This window comes from Giraffa tippelskirchi, chromosome 6 (genome assembly GCF_054371585.1).
Source record: "Giraffa tippelskirchi isolate mGirTip1 chromosome 6, T2T-mGirTip1v1.2.pri, whole genome shotgun sequence".
NCBI classification, from domain to species: domain Eukaryota; kingdom Metazoa; phylum Chordata; class Mammalia; order Artiodactyla; family Giraffidae; genus Giraffa; species Giraffa tippelskirchi.
Genome location: NC_137280.1, coordinates 47,522,303 through 47,543,472, shown reverse-complemented (window position 1 = coordinate 47,543,472; position 21,170 = coordinate 47,522,303). Strand labels below are relative to the sequence as shown.

The following is a 21,170-nucleotide window of genomic DNA, read 5'->3' as shown; positions in this document are numbered from 1 at the left end:
TTCTCCAGGCAAGAACACTGGAATGGGTGAATAGTACCCTACAAGTCATGAAACTCATCTTCTCTTTCTCCCCTCAACCTCATTTTTCTTTCTCACAGAAAACTTTCTACTTCTACACCCAGCTTTCTCAGAGAGCCAGTACAAGAGTGGTTTTGATGAAAATAGATCATGAATTAGAATCCTGATCAGATGTGGAATTAAATTCTTGGAGGTGTTCTGGCCAATGTTTCCCACATAGAGCTAGTTTCCAGTTACAGTGTTGCATGGCAAATGTAAGCACGTGGATGTCTGTGAGTGAGGGAATGAGTTCTACAGAATGCCCCTTAGCTACACAGGCACAAGGACCAACTCTCCATCTGAGGAGGGGCCACATAAGCGTCTTGTGGAGTTGCCATCTGGAATCGCCTGCTATGATTATGAATCCACAAGCATCTTAGCAGAGAAGAATCAAGGAAAGAAGGGACATGCTGACTGTGATCCTCAACAATGATCCCAGTTCATGTAGGGTTAAATGAACTGCCCACTTCAGTGGCTCACTACCTAATCCTGGCCTCCAGGCTATAAGAGTAGGGGATTTCATGAATCAACCATTTACTTTTTTGCTGTCTTACATTTGTTGTTGTTTAGTCGCAGAGTCATGGCCGACACTTGTGACCCCCATGGACTGTAGCCCACCAGGCTTCTCTGTCTATGAAGTGAAGTGAAAAGTAAAGTCACTCAGTCATGTCCAACTCTTTGTGACCCCATGGACATCATACAGTCCGTGGAATTCTCCAGGTCAGAATACTGGAGAGGTAGCCTTTCCCTTCTCCAGGGGATCTTCCCAACCCAGGGATTGCATTGCAGGCAGATTCTTTACCAGATGAACCACAAAGGAAGCCCCTCTGTCCATGGGATTTCTCTGTTAGTTTGGTACTCAAACCTTTGACCCAATTTTAGAATTTTTTTTTTTTTTTTTCAACAGCTTGCCACCCCTTACTTCTCATGGGTGAGAAGGCAAATGTCCACTTCCAGGGCAACAGTCCTCAAAGCAAAGAAAGACCTTTATTTGACAATCACGAGTCCTCCATTCCAAAACCCCTCTTCTTCCGGCCTGAAGCCCTCCTGAGAATCTAAGTAACAGTCATCTTCATATTATTCCTGAGCAGTTCTAGACCACTAAAGGCCAGAAATTTAGATTAAGTCATGAAAAACCAGCTTCTGTAAAACAAAGTTATTTCCAAATTGTAGGTGGTTCACATTAGCAGTGATTTCAGAACTACATCTTCGGGTCAGTGTTTACATATGTATTCTGCACCGTGCTAAAATATGAAGAGACTACTAAATACTTGTTGACTAACTGATCAATTCTCATAACACAGACCATTTCTGAGAAAAGCCTTTCTCCAAAAGGAGACCTAAACATGCTCAGTGCCAGATGAAGTGGTAAGTGTGGTAAAACTTTCTGGAATTTTCATGCTATTCCAGGGCTGTCCTCAAGAAGCAAAACTGAATTCCTAGAATCAAATCAGCAGTTACTGGATAGTTATTAACACATTCTGCTCATTTCTAGGCTGCCAACTGAGCTTTCTAATTGCTAAAAAATCTAATTATCATTTTTTCCCAGTCCTGAAAGCCCCCAGGCACATCCTTATTCCCAGGTCCAGGAAGATGGATCTTACCTACGAGGGTTTTTTTTTTTTTTCTTACTTCTGAGTAATCCGCTTTGGTACCCAAACATCTCCACTCCTGAGACACTGTCCAGATTGATGAATCTCAAGGTTTCATCTACAATATACTTTCTTTTCTGGTGAAGAATAGTTGGGGGAAATTTTTAGCACAAATATTCACTCTGAGAATGAGATTTCAACATTTTCTTAATTATTTTTAGAATGATATATTTGGGCATGTATATACATTAACCATTTACTAAACTTATATTTTCAGAATTATAATCACAAAAAACCAATATTTTAAAGGTAATCTAGGTAGCTTTATAAAAGCAACAAATGAAACCTGTTAAGCAATGAAAAATACTGCCTGTGTATTAAGTGCTACTCAGTCCTTTCCAACTCTTTGTGACCTCATGGATTGTAGCCCACCAGGCTCCTCTGTCCTTGGAGTTCTCCAGGCAAGCATACTGGAGTGGGTTGCCATTCCCTTCTCCAGGGGAATCTCCCTGACCCAGGGATCAAACCTGGGTCTCCTGCATTGCAGGCACATTCTTTACCATCTGAGCCATCAGGGAAGCCCATATATTGACTAACTTATTATTACTGGTATAATGATTTTCTATAAAATGGCTTCAAAAGCTTCTTTAATGTATTTAGCAAGGAATTTATTTTCTAGCTCGATATACAGCAAACAAGGAAATTTAATTTTTAGTTACCAAAATCTGAAAGGTACCCATTATTCTGAATAAGAGGATAAAGTCTTAATAGAAAATAAAAACGATTCACTTCCCTGCTTATCTCCTGCTTTTCTTAGTTTCATCTCTTACTTCTTCTTAACCCATCCTATCCCCCAAACTAAAGGATTTGAAAGGAGGTGGAATGTGTTGGCTTTTAGGATCACAGGTGTGTTTGAAGAATGATGGTTCATCCTTTCATAAATTAAAATTATAAATTAACAATAATAACCAGTAGTCATTGTGCTCCCTGGGGGCTCAGTGGTAAAGAACCTGCCTGCTGATGCAGGAGACGTGGCTTCAGTCCCTGGGTTGGGAAGATCCTGTAGAGAAGGAAATGGCAACTCACTCCAGTGTTCTTGCCTGGGAAATCCCATGGGCAGAGGAGCCTCATGGGCTACAGTTCATGGAGTCTCAAGAGGCAGGCATGACTTAGCAACTGAACAACAACACTGTGCTCAGTACCTGACACTGTCCTATATTAGCTTTATATATTTTATATTTATATAGTAACTTAATGCTCTCAACAACCTATGGGACAAGTACTATCAGCATTATTATTCCCCATTTTTCAGTCTAAGAAACTAAAACAGGTTAAGTAACTTGGCTAAGATCACCCAGTTAGTGAGGGGTAGAGCAGGCTGGTCGTTGAGTCCATGATCTTAATGCCACACTACATTATTTACAACTACATTTGTCCTTCAAAACAAATCCTCTATACCTCCCTATCCACCTCCTTCCCAGAGTCCTTTTATTCAAAAGAACACTCATTCCTGTTACTTCTTTTATCATCTACCTTTCTCTTCAACTGCCCTTTGCTGTTCAAGAAGATTCCTCTATAACAGGGGTGCCCAACCTCTGGGATCTAATGCCTGATGATCTGAGGTAAAGCTGATGCAACAATAATAGAAATAATGTACACAATAAATGAAATGCACTTGAATCATCCTGAAATACCCACCTCCTGCCCCAGACCATAGAAACATCGTCTTCCATGAAACCAGTCCCTGGTGCTAAAAAGGGTGGGGACCACTGGACTAGTGAATAGCCCTTACTGAAATTCCAGTGACTTCCTCAAGTAAATCCTCTAAGACTCAAAATCCTCAAATTCCTAAGAATTAGCAATCCTTTATTATTTCTTCATACTACAAAGGAAATACAATTTAGCAAACTAACTTTTTCTAAAGGAACTTTATCTACAACCATTTAAAATAAATATGTGTGTCTCTTGTGCAAGTATGTATATATTCTGTAATAATTTTACTTTTTGCCCTATGTCAATTTTCCAATTTATGCTCCACACACTGGATCAACCTGTACTTTGTTTTTTCCCTCTGCTACTCACAACTCCTGAACCTATTCTATGTGTTATTTATAATCAATATACTGTCTGCCCTTCAGAATGTGTGCTCCATCAGAGCAGGGATTTGTATCTGTTTCGTTTACTGCTGCATCTCCAGCACTAGAGCAATACAATACCTAACACATGCTGCTGCTGCTAAGTCACTTTAGTCGTGTCCGACTCTGTGCGACCCCATAGACGGCAGCCCACCAGGGCTCCTTCATCCCTGGGATTCTCCAGGCAAGTAAAGACTAAATACATGTTTGTTAAAGGAATACGAATCTCTGAAGGAAATCTCCCTGCAACATCCTCCCGGACTCCCACCCTTCAAATCATGCCTTTGGGAAAGACACTGTGTGAACAAGATGAGAGCCCCCCTCTCCCTGAGCACGAAAGACTAAACGAGTTTGCAGAGGCTTGTGGAGCCCTGGGATGTGGCTGGGTTGGTCTTGCCATCTCCCTGTAGTATAAGTGGCTCCTGTCAACCTCCTTAATGGAGGTGGGGAGCTGCGGGCTAGTCTCATTAAGATCTTTAGATGCAGTGATTTGGCATATAATTCAGGGTTTAGTGTGGTTTAATAATATAGCCAATTCTCATTATCACAGATTCCATGTTTGCAAATTTGCCTGATTGCTACTATTCATCCAGTTCAGTTCAGTTCAGTTACTCAGTCATGTCCGACTCTCTGCGACCCCATGGACTGCAGCACACCAGGCCTCCCTGTCCATTCCCAGCTCCCGGAGTTTACTCAAACTCATGTCCATCGAGTCAGCGATGCCATCCAACCATCTCATCCTCTGTCATCCCCTTCTCCTCCTGCCTTCAATCTTTCTCAGCATCAGGATCTTTTCCAGTGAGTCAGTTCTTCACATCAGGTGGCCAAAGTATTGGAGCTTCAGCTCCAGCATCAGTTCTTCCAATGAATATTCAGGACTAATTTCCCTTAGGACCGATGGCTTGATCTCCTTGTAGCCCAAGGGACTCTCAAGAGTCTTCTCCAACACCACAGTTCAAAAGCATCAATTCTTCGGTGGTCAGCTTTCTTTACAGTCCAACTCTCACATTCATACATGACTACTGGAAAAACCATAGCTTCGACTAGACGGACCTTTGTTGGCAAAGTAATGTCTCTGCTTTTTAATATGTTATCTAGGTTGGTCATAGACTTTCTTCCAGGCAGCAAGCGTCTTTTAATTTCATGGCTGCAGTCATCACCATCTGCAGTGATTTTGGAGCCCCCAAAAATAAAGTCAGCCACTGTTTCCACTGTATCCCCATCTGTTTGCCATGAAGTGATGGGACCAGATGGCATGATCTTAGTTTTCTGAATGTTGAGTTTTAAGCCAACTTTTTCACTCTCCTCTTTCACTTTCATCAAGAGGCTCTTTAGTTCTTCGCTTTCTGCCATGAGGATGGTGTCATCTGCATATCTGAGGATATTGATATTTCTCCCCGCAATCTTGATTCCAGCTTGTGCTTCATCTAGTCCAGGGTTTCCCATGATGTACTCTGCATATAAGTTAAATAAGCAAGGTAACAATATACAGCCTTGACGTACTCCTTTCCCTATTATTCATTTATAACCCTTAAATAAGTACTCACAATGCTTTCGTGGTCACTTGAGGAGACACATAGAACAGCAAAAAATCCCAGCTGTCCAGGGTACACATTCCCAGCAGAGAATGACAAGATAACATTCTTTTTGTTTCAGCCCTCTTATTGTAAACAAGTATCACTTTTTTGGTGTGTGCTTTCTGTTTGTAATCTCATTGTTTAAAATTCTTAAAAGCACAGAGCTGTCTACTGTTTCTAAGTGCAAGAGGTTATAGTGTAACTTATAGAGAAAATATGTATGTTAGATAAGCTTCTTTCAGGTATGAGTAATAGTGCTATTGGGCATGAGTTCAATGTTACCGCATCAAAAATATGCAGGTGTCTTAACAGAAGCATAAATAAAACAAAGTTGTGTATTAAATAAGGTGCCTTCACAGAAGCATGAGTAAAACAAGGTTGTGTATCGATTACTTAATGATGAAAATGTTGTGAACAGAGGCTCACAGGAACTTAGCCCTGTATTTCCTCAGGAGCAATTGTTCAGTATTCACCAAATCAGTGTTTGTGGTGACTTCATAGACCCTGCTGCTGCTGCTAAGTCACTTCAGTCGTGTCCGACTCTGTGCGACCTCAGAGACGTCAGCCCACCAGGCTCCCCCGTACCCTAACTACCACAAATAACAAGAATCAACTGTAGCTCCCCTGGAGTTGTCCAGAACAGTTCCCTTTCTGACCTTGGAAATAGCACCTCTGTGGTTTCTCACAAACAACCTTCCTGGAGACAGTAAATATTTACAGGAAGCCATGGATGAGGACTCAGTAAATCCGAATTCAACTCTGCTCCCCCAGTCTGGAGGGTCATCCTGAGGAAATTATTTAACCTTTCTTTGTAGGGCCTTGTGGTCTGTAGAACATTTTCCTTAATTAAGAAAGGAAGAATGTGCAAGTACTTTCAAGTGGTTATGTGTAAGGTATTTTTCCAAGTTGAACAAGGGCTTTTCAGATCTCAGGATATCTAGGCATGATTTTCATGGAGCACCACTGTTAACAAATTTTAGAAGCTTGAGCATTGTGTTGGAGAGATAAGAAGAGTGTTCCCTTTAATAAATGGAACAGTTTGTTACTCCCAGAACGTCCCGGTCGTCATTTGTTCTTGCCTGACATCACAAACTGCCTTTCAACCTCCTTCCTCCCAGGGAGCGGTCCAGCATCCAGTCACTCTAACTCAAGTGTCCAACTGGTGACAAGTAGTGCCAAGGAAGGAGTCCTGGCTGGTGACTCAGGAAAGCTGAGATCTCATCTGCCATTATTCAACTTTGTTACTGAAGGTAAGTTATTTCACAGCTTTGGGCACCAGTTCCTTCATTTAAAAACAACTTTCATTAAATGCTGCCCTAGATGACAACTATGAGAAGGGGCTGATAGAGGTTGAGATGGTTAAATGGCATCACTGACTCAATGGACATGAGTTTGAGCAAACTCCAAGAGCTGGTGAAGGACAGAGAAGCCTGGGGTGCTGCAGACCCTGAGGGACACAGAGTCAGACATGACTTAGCGACTGAACTGAGCTCATGGGACTGGTTGCCCCACATGCATTTGAATGTGGTCAAACAAAACAATACCAAATGGTACAGGAAAGAAAGCATGTTTCTCTTTCCTCACTATCTCTGTATTAGTTTGCTGGGGCTACCATAACAAAATATCACAGGCTGGCTGGCTTAAACAACAGTTTATTTTCTCAGAGTTGTGGCTAGAAGATCAAGATCAAGAAGTCAGCAGGTTTGATTTCTTCAGAGGCCTCTCTCCTGGGCTTGCAGTTGCATGCTTCTTGTCATATGTTCACACGGTTGTCTGTGTGTCTGGTGTTTCTCTCCTAAATCCTTATCTTATAAGGACATTAGTCATATTCGATGAGGGCCCACCCTAACAACACCATTTTAATTCTCTCTTTAAAGGCCCTATCTTCAAATAAACCCACATTTTGAAAGCCAGAGGTTCAATGTAAGAAGGGGAGATACAAATTAGCCCACAACACAGGTCATCAGTTTCTCAAAATCATGCCAGATTTCAGTTTCCCTTATATTTAGACCGTGAGTTCTTTATAAAGCTCTATGTACCTGCTTTGCTTTTTAGAAATTCCTAATTAGTTTTGGTTTGCTTTTTGAGAAAAGTGACATGCCTTTATCGTATCTCCAAGTTCTTACTGTGAAATCACCTCCCATAAGCTCCACCTCCTAATACCATCAACTGGGCATTAGGTTTTCAACATAGGAATCTGGGGCCACCCTGCACCACTGCCCCTCACACGGGGAGGGGCTCAGGGGACATGAACGTTACATAATAGTGAAGCCACACCCGACAGTAACTATCCTAAGAAAAGGGAGTAAAGAAAAAGGGCAGCAGGCACGCGGGGGGTGAAGTGGGAGGCGGGTGTCTCAGTTGTAACCCACGAGTTGGGAGTTCTTCCCCAAGTTGGGAGTCAGACGGCGTCCAGCGAGCCATAGCCGGGCGGTCTTTGTGCGCACGCGTAAAACAAAGCTCCGCCAACGACGGCCTTCTTGTCCCGCTCCCTCCATTGCGCATGCTCAGCGTGATCTCTTGGTCAAAGGGGCTCAGGTTCGTCTGTATTGGAATCTCAGCGGGCGGGGCCTACAGCTCGGCTGTCCCTTCGATAGCTCAGTTGGTAGAGCGGAGGACTGTAGTTGACACTCTAACCGAGAGACATCCTTAGGTCGCTGGTTCGACTCCGGCTCGAAGGAGACATATGCATTTTTGTCGAGCCTCCTATGATTTATCATCCTTTCCACGCAAGGATTTCTCCGATAATCCATTACGTTCCGGAAAACAGGTGAGAGTTCTTTCGCGGCAGCTTTGGTCTATGGCAGCTTCCTGGTTTTGAAATCTTTTGCGAATCCCGGAATCGGGGACATGAAGTCCAAGTTCCCAGAGGGGCAGAGTCAACTCTTCGCGGGGCGGCTGCCGGGTAAAGGCTTTCTGCTCGTTTCTAAAGCGTCTGTGGCATTTCCGAACCCCTGAGTCACAAAACAGCCACGCCGCGTCCCCAGGGCCAGGCCCCCAACCTTGTCTTCAGAGCACAGGCGAGGTCGGCGATGCGAGCGTTCGTGGCGGCGGCCGTGAGGAGGTGGGAGATACGCAAAGGGGATCCTGTGCCCAGGAAAACGAAAGCGCACGAAGCCTAGAAACTCGAGTCAAAGTTACCAGGATAACTTGAGAGCGCGTTCTTCCGCTCCCTTCGATAGCTCAGCTGGTAGAGCGGAGGACTGTAGACGAATGTCCACGGCCATCCTTAGGTCGCTGGTTCGATTCCGGCTCGAAGGAGAGAGTGTTAATTTTGTTACTTTGGCCTTAAACTATGAAGTAAGGTCAAGAATACGGTCAAGAATATTTATCTTCTCTTGTAAAAGCCTTAATCTCTCTCTAGAGGAAGAGATAACCAGCCGTGGCCAGCGGTGGGGGATTAGCTCAAATGGTAGAGCGCTCGCTTAGCATGCGAGAGGTAGCGGGATCGATGCCCGCATCCTCCAGTTTTTCTCTTGGTCTCCGGGTGGTAGTTTTTCTTTCGATTCTCATTCGAGTCTAAGTAGACCTGAAAGTTAGCCGTAGGGCAAGTGAGAAGTTAGGCGAGCTCTTGAAGTTACCGCTACTAAAACTTCCCAGACAAGGGCTAACGGGTGCTTGCAGGGGTAAATTTAAAATTAAAAAAATTTTAGACCCATTTACTTTGCGTAGTTCACGAAATTGTTTCTTTTTCTTTCCAAAAATGGCGACAGATTGCAGTCACGTCTGCCAGCACTCAGTCTTTTGTGATTGATGGCTGCATTTAAAGGGACCCATATGAGCCTAAACTGCCTGTCGTTAGGGGGAACCGACAGAGAGAGAAACAAACAAACAAACAAACAAAAACACCCCAGAACTTGGAAAAGGACGCTGGCTACTTTAAACTTATGTTGAGCCCGGGAGGCAAGGGCTGTTCTTGTCCATCTCAACTGCATATAGTGGGATGCCTGGCTCTTGGCAGATCCTAGACGGATACGATAAAGCAAGGGGTACCTAAGGACAGATAAGGAAGTGGGAAAGTCCCTGGACCCAGAGGCTTCTTGTTTGAGGATTCTAACGTCATTCCCCACCTGGGAAGTAACTTTGGAGAGTTAACTAGAGACCACCACCAGGAAGGACTCAATTGGGCTGCCCTAGAGTGTAGCCTGTTTGGTTAAACAATGACGTGACAAAAACAAACACAGATACACACAGTCACTGAAAGATTCAGAAATTTAGCAGAACACACACAATGCCTTTCCTGGTAATAAAGTCTTTTCATCCGAATTTCCTATACGATAGCCATGAAAAAGCTGTGCAAACCATACTGCCGGTTCTCAACACAAAATATAAACCTTCTAGACAAAGGCAGAAATAATACCTTTTGTGAGGATTAACAATTAAGAAGTGAAAGTACTTTTGTTTATGTCCATTTTAGGATTCTAGACAACCTGTATATTTTTGTTAGCAGTGGGTAAAACCTGACATTTTTTATTGGCATATCTTTCATTTTCTAGGGCAGCCTCCATTTTTAATTGTTTTCAATAAAGTCTCTTAGTTGGATGTATAATAATTTACTTAAACTCTATCATTATTTTTGTAGAAACAAATTTACAAAGTAGGAAAAAGAATCCTTTTATCAGATGATATGTCCCAATTTCTGATTGCGATGATAGGAGTTCTAGCTGGCTGTCTAGAGGAGCTGGCAGTGAAACTATAAATAACTACAAGAGCAAGAAATGGGTAATAAGTAAAGGAACAGGAAGGAATGCACCCCAAAGCCAGGTGGAGAACACACATTTGGGTCAAGTGAGCTGGATGAGAAAGTCTTAGGATCAGCAAATCAGGTGTAGGATGGAATTCATATAAAAAGTCTGCGAGTGTAAGCTGAGAGGCACTGCTGCTGAGTGGTCAATCATGTGGGCTGTGAAACCTGACAGACTTTCTTGTCTTTGTCAATCCCTAACTGGGTGACCTTGGGCAAGTTACTTGACATCCTGGTGCTTTAGTTTCCTCATTGGTAAAACGGGGATAATAATAATGGAACCTACTCTTAATTAAGATATAACATATAAAATCCTTACTTCAGTGCTTGGCACATAGTAATGACACAATGAACATGAACTGTTATCAGCGTATGTTATCTGCACACCATAGAGGGAAGGGCTGGAGGGGATATTCTGAAGGTTTCTATGTATGTTTATATAAATATATATGGAAGTGAAGGAAAGAAATGCTTGGATCACTGGTGCAGGAAAAGTAAAACAATTCTAAAAATACAAAATTATGGTTAAATGAGTTATGATATGATCATGTAATAGTATAGCCTTTGAAATTATATTTATTAAGAATGTCTATTGACTTTCAGTTCAGTTGCTCAGTCATGTCTGACTCTTTGGGACCCCATGGACTGCAGCACACCAGGCTTCCCTGTCCATCACCAACTCCCGGAGTTTACTCAAACTCATGTCCATCAAGTCGGCGATGCCATCCAACCATCTCATCCTCTGTCATCCCCTTCTCCTCCTGCCTTCAATCTTTCTCAGCATCAGGATCTTTTCCAGTGAGTCAGTTCTTCACATCAGGTGGCCAAAGTATTGGAGCTTCAGCTCCAGCATCAGTTCTTCCAATGAATATTCAGGACTAATTTCCCTTAGGACGGACAGCTTGATCTCCTTATAGCCCAAGGGACTCTCAAGAGTCTTCTCCAACACCACAGTTCAAAAGCATCAATTCTTCGGTGGTCAGCTTTCTTTATAGTCCAACTCTCACATCCATACATGACTACTGGAAAAACCATAGCTTTGACTAGACAGACCTTTGTTGGCAAAGTAATGTCTCTGCTTTTTAATATGCTGTCCAGGTTTGTCATAGCTTTTCTTCCAAGGAGTAAGCGTCTTTTAATTTTATGGCTTAAGAATTGACTTAGGAAATGTTAATAATTGAATGTTAAGTGAATAAAGTATGTACAGAGCAATATAAACAGGCATAAATTATCTGCAGGAAGCACTAAAAAATGCACTAAAATGTTAATACTAGTGATCTTTGACTAGTAGGATAACTATGACTTTATCTTCCTTAAAATTTAAAAATATTTTCTAAGCTCTATACTAAACATTTATTATTTTAATTGAAAATATGATGAATTTAAAAAAATAACAGCTAGCATTTATTGACCACCTCCTATAAGCCAAGCACAGTTCTAATTACTTCACATGTGTTAACTCATTTACTTCTCTTATAAAGAAAACACCAGGCCCAGATGCCTTCAGCAGTGATTCTACCAAGCATTTAAGGAAGAAATACTAATTATACACAGACTTCCAGAAAACTAAAGAAGAGGGAGTGCTTGTCTAACTTATTCCATGAAGCCAGCATTATCTATCCCCAAACCAGGCAAAGATATTACAAGAAAACTACAGACCAATATCCTACATGAATATAGACACAAAATTTTTCAACATTTTAGTCAATTAAATCCAACAATATATAAAAAGGGAAAATACATCATAACCAAGTGGGTTTTTTTCCAAGAATACAAGACTAGTTCAACATCCAAAATTCAATGTAATTCATCACAATACTAAAGAAGAAAAACTACACAGTCATTTCAGTAGATGTATAAAAAGCATTTGACAAAATTCAACATCCAGTCCTGATTTTTCAAACTGTCAGCAAACTTGGAAGGGAGGGAGAAAGGAACTTCTCCAACCTCGTAAAGGGCATCAGTGAAAAACGCATTTAAAATAACACTTAGTTATATGAATGCTTTCCTCTTAAGATCAGGAAAAAAACAAGGAAGTCTATTCTGAGGTCTCTAACCAGTGCAATATAACAAGAAAAATGAAATAAAAACCTCCAGATTGGAGGGGAAGAAGTAAAACTATCTCTATTCACAGATAATTATTTAAAATACTGATTATAAGTAGAAACGATAATAGTTTATATGGTTTGAGGTTAAATATATGAATAAAATTAATTTCATTGGTTTGTGTTTTTTAATGTGGCTACTAAAATTTAAAATCATATAAATGGTTCATATTTATCACTCAAATCTTTCTTTCTTTTTCGGCCACACGGCATATGGGATCTTAGTTGACTGAACCCATACCCGCTGTGAAAGTCTTGGAGTCTTAACCACTGGACCACCAGTGAAGTCCCACTTAAATCTTATTTCTACTGGACAGTTAGGTTAGAGATGTAGGTAGGGGCCAAATCATATCAGGCCTTAGGGATCACAGTGAGAATTAATGTCTTTATCCTAGAGGTAATATGACCATTAATGGGATTTAAATAGAGAATGACACATGAGAAACAAACCGCAGAAGGCAAAAGTGAATTCAGAGAAATCAACTGGCAGGCTAGGGTCCAGGGAAGTAAGACTAGACTGTATGCACTGAGAGTGGAGCCAACTGTCCTTGATCTTGGAGCCAAGGTAAGGTTTTCAGACATGACCACTGGGAAGGCCTTAGGCTGAAGTATTTGTTACTTGTTGGGACTGTCACCGTTTATTTCTGGGAGGTAAAGTATGCCAAGAAATGTTCAGAGGAAAGTACAATATGTTAGTTTTCTAACATCTCCTCAGAGATATTTATGATGAATTAAAATTCATAAACAACAGATTTGGAAAAGCAGTAATTATCAAGAAGAAAAAAAAGCTTTCAGCCAAAAGTTTGCAAACTGTCAACGAAAGAAATGCCATAGTGTTAACTTCTGTTAAGTACTTTTCAAGTGAGTTAATCTTTTTTAATTTTAGATTTTATAAAATATTTCTTTTCATTAAAAAATTTAAAATGACATATCCAAGCTGCCTATTGCCAGAAAAACAGCTAAATTGAAAGGTTGACAATATAGACAGAAGGAAAACGTTAAGTATTTTTTAGATGTTATGAGTTGAGTCCTTGGTGTAAGAAGAGAAAGAGAGGGAGGGATGGATGGATAGATAGATGGATGAATGGATAGATCAGTATTGCAGGGAAGAATTAACAATCTTAGTTTTTTGGTTTGCAAAATATTAAGCATTGGCCTTTGTTCTGGCATGGGATTAAAGTGATTTTCAGGAGACTTAGCTGGTGCTGTACTTGGACCTGAAAGTCTCAGTCCACTCATGACCTAGTGTTCCAATTTAATGAAACTTTTCTTCAGCAATCCCCTACTCTCTTTCTCCATATCTACCCTGTCTGGTGTTTCTCTCCCTGTTTTAATGATTTAGTCAGCCACCAACTTTCTCATTTTCAGTGGGTAAAAGAAGGAAAAATTCTTCTTCCTTTACCTTAGAGGAGGAGCTGGAAGCAAGATCAGCCTTCTAGTTGCCCTTGTTTTCTCTTCCACCAGGGCTGCACCCCACCTCACTACTTTGCTTCAAACGGCATCTGTTTTTTACTTCCCTGTAGCTCCACCTTCCGTCTGTTTTGTTTGATGAATGACTAGTTCCTTGAGCTGAGCCTAGATCATTTACAAGTACCTGAACTTGCAATCATCTATGTTAAAGAGACAAAAAGAACACATGAAATGAATGAACTTAATTCATTTCATGAATGAATGAAATGAAAGAATAAATGAAAGGGTAAATAAAATGCTGAAGGCATTCTGGAATCCTCAGGAAGGGTAACATTCCTGATACTGAATCTCTGGTAACTAACACCTCCTATTCCCAGAGTGCTCTGTCTTATTTTGCAAGTTGGAATCAAGAGTTGATGTTGCAATGAACAGTGGGGTACATGTGTCTTTATGCATTATGATTTCCTCAGGGTATGTGCCCAGTAGTGGGATTGCTGGGTCATATGGTAGTTCTATTTTTAGTTTTTTAAGGAACCTCCATACTGTTTTTCATAGAGGCTGTATCAACTAACATTCCCACCAAGGACATGTGGACACTCATGCAGAAGGGGAGGGTGGGACAAATTGGGAGATTAAGATTGACATATATACACTACCATGTGTAAAACAGATAGCTAGAGAGAACCTGTTATATAGCACAGGGAGCTCAGCTCAGTGCTCTGTGATGACCTACAGTGGTAGGCAGTGGGAAGGAGTCCCAAGAGGGAGGGGATATATGTATACACAGAGGTGACTCACTTTGTTGTATAGCAGAAACTAATACAACATTGTAAAGCTATGATATCCCAATTAAAAAAATGCAAAAACAAAAAGAGTTGATGTTGTTTTTCTAACTATTATCGAGTTAGAGGAATTTCATATCAGCCTAACTAGAAAGTACAAAACCCACCAAAAAAGGGAGACTCAGTTCCTGCCAGAGGAGTCTTCATATATGTTTCAATTTTCCCCAGAGATTTTAGTATCTCATGTTCTAGGGCTGGTGTCCAATATGACAACCTTCAGCCCCATATGGTTATTTGAACCTAAGTTTAAATAAGATTCAGGATGGTGGCCCAGTGGTCAAGAACCTGCCTTACAATGCAGGGGACATGTGTTTGATCCCTGGTTTGGGAACTAAGATCCCACACGCCCTGGGGCCACTAAGCCCATGAGCCACAACTACTGGAGCCCATGCTCTTCAACAAGAGAAGCCCATGCACTAAACTAGAGAGTAGCCTCTGCAACTAGAGAAAGCCCACATGCAGCAACGAAGAGCCTATGCACCACAAAGACCCACTGCAGTCAAAAATACATAAATTAAAAATTCTCTGCAACCCCATGCACTGTGGCACGCCAGGCTTCCCTGTCCTTCACCATTTCCCAGAGTTTGTTCAAACTCACGTCCATTGAGTCAGTGATGCCATCCAACCATCTCATCCTCCGTCGTCCCCCTTTCCTCCTGCCCTCAGTCTTTCCCAGCATCGGAGTCTTTTCCAATGAGTCAGCTCTTTGCATCAGGTGGCCAAAGTTTTGGAGCAATTGGTATCCTGCAAATACTTTATTTGTTGGGGTGGTGTAGCACTAAGAGATTTTCGAACCTTATTTTCTCCCTTCCTAAGATGAAGAACACATTGAGATCTGCGTTTGACTGGACTCTGAAGTCTGAGTTCATCTGGCCTGGTGGCTAGCAGTCAAGAGCCTTCCCTTTCAGTCATCACCCCTCAGTGCCAAGTCCACTGCTGGGTGTAAACTCATGTTTTTAGGGACTCATCTTGCTTCCTTTGATTTATTTGGGGGATTTGGGAAACTTCTGGAGGAGCTGAGAGCCCATGGTGGTTCTGCTTCAGCTTCTCAGTGTGTCTAACCCCTGCCACAGTGTGGTGGGACTCAAGAATGGAGACACATTGGTGCTTCAAACTATGGCAATTTCCTGTGTCATTACCCCTGACTGGTTTGACCCCCCCTTTGCTAGTTTGTGGGGTGGTGGTGGAATGGTGTAGGCGTAGGAGAGGGGAGGAAGCCATGCACCACCTCTCTGCAGTCCAGGATACCATCAGGAGACTAAGCTGGTTCTCACCTCTCTGTGGAGGCCCGGGCCCACTCTAAATCCCAGAGTCCTGAAGTTGACTTCAATTCTGATTCAGTTCCAGAATTTTCCCCATCTCTCAGACTCTGAATGACATGGGAGGACACTGAAACCTTCTGGTTCCTCCCTGGAGCAGAGTGTCCCACTCACTGCTTACGTGCCCACACCATGCATGGCTGGTCTCTAAGTAGGGAGGAACAAGGCATGGCAAAGAGAGGATGAGGAGGGGAAGGCAGTTCATATCCATCAACTTGGCTCTTCTTCCTGCAGGCCTCTTGCTAGTTTTCCTCGGTAGTTTCCAGGGGCCGTTCTAAGACAAAATGAAAGGCAGAGAGCAAGAAGGCGGAGAGTGATAGCAGAGGGTGGAGCTCAACTCTCCATCAGAGAATGCAACTGGGGATTCTCAAAGTCCATGCAGTTTCAGAGTGTTTTTTCCTACACCCTGTGCTAAGTTAGGTTATGAAAAAGATAACAGAACTGAAATCCAGCCAGAGTGAGATCACTTTCCCACCCAGGCCAGGTGGACATGGGTGCTGGCCCTCCTGACTCACTGTGCAGCCTCTTTCCGAATCCTCATGGTGGCTCTGGCTCTGGCATCTGAGTCACCCCCGGGGATTCTACTCTTGAAGCCACCAGAGTCCATTTCCTCTTCCTTCCCCACTGCAATCCATCGCCCGGTGCTGGTGTCGTTACCTCTCACCTAGGCTATTGGCAACAATGTTCTGTCTGTTCTTTAGCAGGGTCACCTTCATGCTGACCCGGCTGCATGAGATACCCCAGCTGCTACTGTGAGATGAACCTAACCAAGGCATAGCTCTCTTGGGGTACCGTCCCTGTGAGACACTCTCAACGACTTCCTGGTGCCTAATTTATTACGTGTTAAAATCTCTTCAGCTCAGCATTCATGAGCTGCCAGTGTGCCGGCAGCATGTTTGCACTCCAGCCCAAAGCATCACAGGCTCTGAACAGTCCCGGCTCCCCTGGCTGTGCCTTTGCTTGGAAACCCCACCTGTGCCCCAGAGAGTGACACACCCACTAGTGTCCAGGCGCCTCAGTAGATCCACTCCACCCATGAAACCCTCCTGATGCCCCTGAAATTCTATACTTCTTTGTCACATTTTGTTTTGTACTGTGGTTCTGTATATATTCATCTTATCTCTACTAATTGTTAAACTGAGCTCCTTGAAGACAATGACTAGTTTCTTGTTTGTCTTTCAAGACACATGATAAACACTCAACGAATATTTTTCAAAAGAATAAATTCCTCTTAAAGGGATAGGCTTGGCTAGAGTGTATATTGTTAAAGTGCTTTTCCTAGAATTGCAAGGACTTTTACAGTATAAACTTCATCTTTCTTAGAAAATAGCTCTTATATTATTCTCAATCGACCACAGCCCATGTAATAATTAACACAGTTAACTGCCTAGGCTAGGTGAACTGAGTTAGCTCAGTAAAAAAAAAGTCACCAATCTCCTTCACTATAGTTGCTAAATAGATATCGAAAGGAGTAACAAAATTCTCCAAAGATCCCTTTAGTGTTTATGAATCCATATAACTTATTACTAGTGAACAGAGCTTATTAGATTCTCCATAAGCTTTTGGTGCACACAGCACTATGGGCACATATAACCAGTCACAACAACCTACTCCTTACTAGTAATTAAGTTCACACTCGGGCTGTGTTAACAAACGTGTTCATTGTATGCGGTTTTTAAAATCAAGGAGAAATAAAGCAGCAAATTCATTACATAAAAGAACAGACATGTATTTCTTATTTCATTTTTGATCTGGTTTTAAATATTTAAATAAAACATATAGGAGAAACTGTGGTTTAACAAAATCCTGGCAAATATCAGAACTGATATTGATGCTGCTGCTGCTGCTAAGTCGTTTCAGTCATGTCTGACTCTGTGCGACCCCATAGACAGCAGCCCACCAGGCTCCCCCGTCCCTGGGATTCTCCAGGCAAGAACACTGGAGTGGGTTGCCATTTCCTTCTCCAATGTATGAAAGTGAAAAGTGAAAGTGAAGTCTCTCAGTCATGCCCAACTCTTAGCGACCCCATGGACTGCAGCCTACCAGGCTCCTCTGTCCATGGGATTTTCCAGGCAAGAGTACTGGAGTGGGTTGCCATTGCCTTCTCTGTGATATTGATGAGTTAAGAGCAAACCAAGAATGATCAGAAATGACCAGGGAAACTATCATTTTAAAAAATCAACTTGGTAAATAAGACCAGTGCAAAAAGATGTCGGTATTTCAGACCAGACAAAAGCCAGGTATGGAAGCAGGACTCTATTTTCACTTCCATTGAAAATGGTGCTGGTATCTGTCCCCCATTATATGGAAAATAAAATAAAATAATGGGTCTGCTACCCCATGTGCCAGTTACTACCTCGCAACTGGTTCTGGGTGCAAACTAAATTTACATTTTTAAAGATTGTCAACGTTTCTTTGTGTTTTGGGGCATGTGTATGGGTGATGGGGTATGGGATTAAAGAGGAATAGGAAAAGGGGAGAGAAAGGAGCATACTAGATGTTTTTGTTTTTTTGGGTTTCTCTAAAGTTTTTTTTTTTTTTTGATGGGGACCATTTTTAAAGTATTGAAGTTTTTACTATATTGCTTCTGTTTTATGTTTTGGTTTTTAGGCCGTGAGGCATGTGGGCTCTTAGCTCCCCAACCAGGGATTGAACCCACACTCCCTGCACTGGAAGTTGAAGTCTTAACCACTAGCTGCCAGGGAAGTCCCTAGAGCTTTATTATACAAATTAAAAAAAGAAAAAAACTGAATCATCAACTGGTGTTTAGATCTTTTAGAATTCTGTGAATAGTTATATGGTGAAAAGATTTGAAATCAGTTTTTAAGTTGGAACTTTTCCCATTTCACAACCCTCACAAAAATGAAATATTTACCACTATGCAAGTCTTTTTTAGTTGCTTACACTTGTGATCCCAGGATAATGATATTCAAGACCTGTTCTGTTTGTTTTCACTGAAGATGGTGTGATCATGCTACTTTTGGTGATTTGCTTCCTAAATTCTCAAGGCAGAGATGACATTGGTTTCACAGTGAGACTCCTGGACTGCATTCTCCCTGGTTCTGGAAGCCCAGGACCAAGTCCTTACTGAGTGCTCACAGAGGGCACAGCTCGGTGACTCGGCACCAACATTTGCATTTGTTGTTGACAACTGTCGGCTTCACCTCTTCTCCTTATAACTCTGTCTAAATGGGGTTTGTAATCCTCCCTCCCACCCACTCCCTTCACTCCCTAGGGAGGGAATGCTGGCCCCTGTTCTCTGTCACCTGTCAGAATCCATCCTCCTGTCACTGGCTTATATGGACAAGTCAGTCTGCTATCACGTGACCCTCGGCTGCTAAAAACAGCTCGAGCACCACTGTGAACCTGGGTCTGAAACAATGTCCTCCGCCGAAAGAAACGTAAAGGACACTTGATCACCCAATCCTTGGAATTATTTCCAGGTATCACTTGCAGAAGCCATTCGGAGCAGCCTTTCCCTGGCAGAGCACACAGGGACGGCCAGGAGATGAGCGCATCTTTGAATTACAAGTCTTTTTCCAAAGAGCAGCAGACCATGGATAACTTGGAGAAGCAGCTCATTTGTCCCATTTGCTTAGAGATGTTCACCAAGCCTGTGGTCATCCTCCCCTGCCAGCACAACCTGTGTAGGAAATGTGCCAGTGACATTTTCCAGGTAGGTTTGTTTAGGAATGCAGAGGGTGGAAAAGGTTTCCCTCTTCTCCAAACCCAGTGCTTCACTTTGAGGTGAATTTCTTTAGAAAGCTTTATAAGGTTGCATTTGTTAAAAAAAAAAAAAGTTCTTAAAGTGATTTGCTTTGTGCTTTGCTGTCAGCCTTCTGCTCTCAAATCTAATTTTATTTCAATACTAAGAATCATATTTGTTTAAAAAAAAATGGAATCTGTTTCAAAATCTTCGGCAGTAAATGAATTACTGCCCAAGACATTAATGCTGGAGTTTCTAGCTGGAACTTTTGGTTACGAAAACCCTGGGTGGAAAGCATGTTGTGCTGAAAACAGTCCATCGCACTGGACCATGTTGGCCCACGTTTTCAGACCACTTTCTCATAAGGCCCTGCGGGGTGATCTTGGGCAAGCTGAAAACCGGAGTTGATATTGTTTGTAGTGACAGAGAGGGAGAGAAAAACCTGAGGAAATCTACCTATGGCGCTACTCAATCCCTCTTTTCTTGCTTGGCAAGAACAGGCCTCTAACCCGTACCTGCCCACAAGAGGAGGCACCACCGTGGCCTCCGGGGGCCGATTCCGCTGCCCATCCTGTAGACACGAAGTGGTTTTGGACAGACACGGGATCTATGGGCTTCAGAGGAACCTGCTGGTGGAAAACATCATCGACATCTACAAGCAGGAGTCCACCAGGTATGGTTCATCCGTGTGTCAGACACGCTCAACACTTGTTTTTATTGTTTGTTTTAGTGGGTCACTGTACTGAATGCTTATTCGCCAATCATGAGCTAATTGTTTTATGGGGAAATGTTTTTCCAAGTCAGTCTTTCCCAGTGGGAGTGAGAGTTCCTCTTGGGAGGAGAGGAGGGAACTGATGCCAGTGCCTTTGTATCCATTTAAGAATGAAGTAACTCATTAACACTAATCTAGTTCAGACAGTATTATTGAAAGAGGCATAATACTGCCCCCACCCCCAGCCGTGTACTGTGTGTTAGTCGCTCAGTCGTGTCCGAGTCTTTGTGACGGCATAGACTATAGCCCACCAGGCTCTTCTGTCCATGGAATTCTCCAGGCAAGAATACTGGAGTGGGTTGCCATTCCCTTCTCCAGGGGATCTTCCCAATCCAGGGATCGAACCCGGGTTTTCTGCATTGTAGGTAGATTTTTTACCATCTGAGCCACCAGGGAAGGACACCTTTTACTACCATCCCTTGTAGATGTTTCTGCATGTCACAGGTCCTTTACAGTCCCAGAGTCTACACTGTCAAAAAACTAGAGTACAAAACTCTACAGAAAATGAAATAGAAATGGCATCTTCCAAAATCAGCCCGTTATTAGTTCAGACAGTCTCATTTTAAATTACCTAGAGGATAATAATAAAAACAAAACCCTCTAACAGAGTTAGTCATGGTATTGACTCTAGGAAGTAGCAAAGCAAGGCAGACTTCCGGGCTTTAGCAACTTAAGAGTTTAGAGACATGGAAGGAAAAAAAAAATGGAGCTCAGGTTATGTTTCCCTATTCTCTAGGTTGTTCTTACTGTATACTCTTGGCATGTACCTGCTTATTGACATACATCATCTACATCAGTCATTTTATATTTTTTTGAAAAGGGCATTTTTATTCATCGAATCACACTGGCTATAGAATTCCTTTCCTAGAGACAACACTGCGGGAGTCCATTCCTAGAAGGCCTGGTGTGAA

At 42.3% G+C, this 21,170-nt stretch overlaps 2 protein-coding genes and 3 non-coding genes across 9 annotated transcripts in view; 4 read left to right on the top strand and 1 right to left on the bottom strand.

The window, feature by feature from the left end:
* Positions 1–21,170, bottom strand: part of PDE7A (phosphodiesterase 7A) — a 600,339-nt gene that overhangs the window by 352,924 nt on the left and 226,245 nt on the right. The window lies entirely within an intron of this gene.
* Positions 7,949–8,042, top strand: TRNAY-GUA (transfer RNA tyrosine (anticodon GUA)). Its single transcript has 2 exons — positions 7,949–7,985; positions 8,007–8,042. It is a non-coding gene; the product is annotated as a tRNA-Tyr (tRNA).
* TRIM55 (tripartite motif containing 55) overlaps positions 7,969–21,170 on the top strand; it is a 59,171-nt gene continuing 45,969 nt past the window's right edge. For 2 of the 3 annotated variants that reach the window (XM_081503276.1, XM_081503278.1), the window contains exons 1-3: positions 7,969–8,131; positions 19,225–19,457; positions 19,988–20,160. In XM_081503276.1, the coding sequence (XP_081359402.1) occupies positions 19,290–19,457; positions 19,988–20,160 (341 nt within the window). In that variant the 5' untranslated portion in view covers positions 7,969–8,131; positions 19,225–19,289. Of the gene's footprint in view, positions 8,132–18,741; positions 19,458–19,987; positions 20,161–21,170 lie in introns of all 3 variants that reach the window. The other variant, XM_081503277.1, reaches the window with a different exon arrangement.
* TRNAY-GUA (transfer RNA tyrosine (anticodon GUA)) lies at positions 8,534–8,622 on the top strand. The gene is given in 2 exon segments: positions 8,534–8,570; positions 8,587–8,622. It is a non-coding gene; the product is annotated as a tRNA-Tyr (tRNA).
* Positions 8,756–8,828, top strand: TRNAA-AGC (transfer RNA alanine (anticodon AGC)). Its single transcript has one exon. It is a non-coding gene; the product is annotated as a tRNA-Ala (tRNA).